The sequence below is a fragment of the Emiliania huxleyi genome, assembly GCF_000372725.1.
Source record: "Emiliania huxleyi CCMP1516 unplaced genomic scaffold EMIHUscaffold_98, whole genome shotgun sequence".
Lineage (NCBI taxonomy): Eukaryota > Haptophyta > Isochrysidales > Noelaerhabdaceae > Emiliania > Emiliania huxleyi.
Window position 1 is genome coordinate 299,002 of NW_005194754.1, and position 1,955 is coordinate 300,956.

The 1,955-nt window shown below is 71.7% G+C and overlaps 1 protein-coding gene across 1 annotated transcript in view; it reads left to right on the forward strand.

Annotated features, from left to right (window-relative positions):
- Nucleotides 1-1,955, forward strand: part of EMIHUDRAFT_108024 (hypothetical protein) — a gene marked incomplete at both ends in the record, with an annotated part of 6,288 nt that overhangs the window by 1,820 nt on the left and 2,513 nt on the right. Inside the window, 3 exons of the mRNA XM_005756283.1 lie at nt 31-702; nt 857-1,444; nt 1,515-1,533. Coding sequence (XP_005756340.1) covers nt 31-702; nt 857-1,444; nt 1,515-1,533 — 1,279 coding nt within the window. The remainder of the gene's footprint in view (nt 1-30; nt 703-856; nt 1,445-1,514; nt 1,534-1,955) is intronic.

Genomic DNA, 1,955 nt, shown 5'->3' on the forward strand with positions numbered 1-1,955 from the left:
CCGGACATCGAACCGGACGTGCGCGCGCAGCACGAGGAGCTCGTCGACGCGGAACTCGACAAGGACCTCAAGACGCCGCCCGCCGCGCAGTCGAGGCTTGCTGCGCCCGCGCCGCGACCCTCGCAAGGGCACGCGGGCGTGCGAGCGCCCGGATGCGCGAGCGCCTTCTCGTGGTGCGACGGGACGAGCGGCAGCCGCAAGCGCCCCGCCTCGCCGCCTGCGGCCTCGAGCCAGCCGCGCGGCACAGCTCCCTCCGATGCGACGGTGTGGCCGAAGCCGACGGGCGCCACGGTGTGCGCCGCAGCCGGCGAGCCGCCTCGCCCCTCGACTCCGAAGCGGGGAGCGGCCTGCTCCGAGGCCCCAGAAACACCCCCGACAGCCAAGCAGCCGTCGAAGCAGCCGGCACCGCCGCAGCGGGACGGGGAGGCGCTGCGGGACGACGACGAGAACGCGCGCATCTACCCCCGCCCGCGGCAGCAGCCCTGCGGTGCCCCCTACGATTCCGGCGCTAGCCGGCCGCTTCTGCGCAGCCCGCCCTCTGACGGCGACGAGCCGCTCGTCATCGACGGTGAGGAGCAGGCGTCGCCGTCGGCGGGGGAGGCAGAGGCGACGGAGCCCGCACCGCCCTCGAACCCTCCATCGCCGCCGGCCGAGTCGGAGCCGCTGGAGGGCCGGGCGCGTGCGCAGGCGCGCGCCGCTGCTGTGCACGCACGCACACACACACCGCTCGACCCGTGGGCACCGGGCCTCAGTCCAACATGCCGTGGGGCTCCTGTCATCTAGACGTGGAGTCGCGAGGGCTGCCCCCCTTGCCCCACCACCTCGTGTTGGAGAAGTTTACCGTACCCTACCTTAGGTGGCGACCAGGGCCTTCGCCGCGCTCTCATTCGACGGGCCGCCGCCGGAAGACGACGACCTGGCTCTCGCCATCGCGCTGTCCAAATCGGTCTTGTGCCCACGGGCCGGGCACGGCGACGGTGACAAGGTGCTCGAGGAGGAGGGGGAGGAGCAGGGCAGCGACGCTGCGCAGGCGATGGAGGTCGAGGTTGAGGTGGAGGAAGAGAAGGAGGAGGAGGAGGAGGGGGAGGAGGAGGAGGAGGAGAAGAAGGAGGAAGAGGGGGAGGAGCAGGGCGGCGACGCTGCGCAGGCGATGGAGGTCGAGGTTGAGGTGGAGGAAGAGAAGGAGGAGGAGGAGGAGGAGGAGGAGGAGGAGATCGAGGTGGTGGTGGAGGGGAAAAGGGAGGAGGAGGACGGCGACGCTGCGCAGGCGATGGAGGTCGAGGTTGAGGTGGAGGAAGAGAAGGAGGAGGAGGAGGAGGGGGAGGAGGAGGAGGAGGAGGAGGAGGAGGAGGAGGAGGAGGAGGAGGAGGAAGAGGGGGAGGAGAAGGAGGAGAAGGAGGCGAAGGAGGAGGAGGAGGAGGAGGAGGAGGAGGAGGAGGAGGAGGTCGAGGCGATGCGAAGACTGACGAGATGCTCCGAGCTGTGAGGGCTCACACCTTCTGCTCACCCTGCAGGCGACGGCCCTGATGGGAGGTGGTGCGGCGCAGCGACCGCGGCCACCGCCGCGCCCGCAGCCGGTGGCTCGAGGAGTGCCGTCCGCAGGTCGCGGGCGTCTCGGGCAATCTCGGGTGATCTCGGGCACGCTCGGGCACTCTCGAGTGATCTCGCGGAGTACCGTCCGCAGGTCGCGGTGGCTGGCGGCAGAAGCTGCGCGCAGTTCCGGTGCGAGTGGCGGGGGAGGGGGAGGAGGAGGGCGACGCTGTGGAGGGCGGCGACGCTGCGCCGCCGCCGCCGTCGTCGCCCCCGCCTGGCCGTTCTCGGGAGGAGCTGGACGAGGAGTACCTCCCGCGCCACACGCGGATCCGAGTCCTTTGGGAGGGCAAGGACGGCGCCGACGAGTGGCACTCGGGGGTCGTCAAGGCACAGCCCCTAGCCCTCCACGCCCCCCCCCCCCC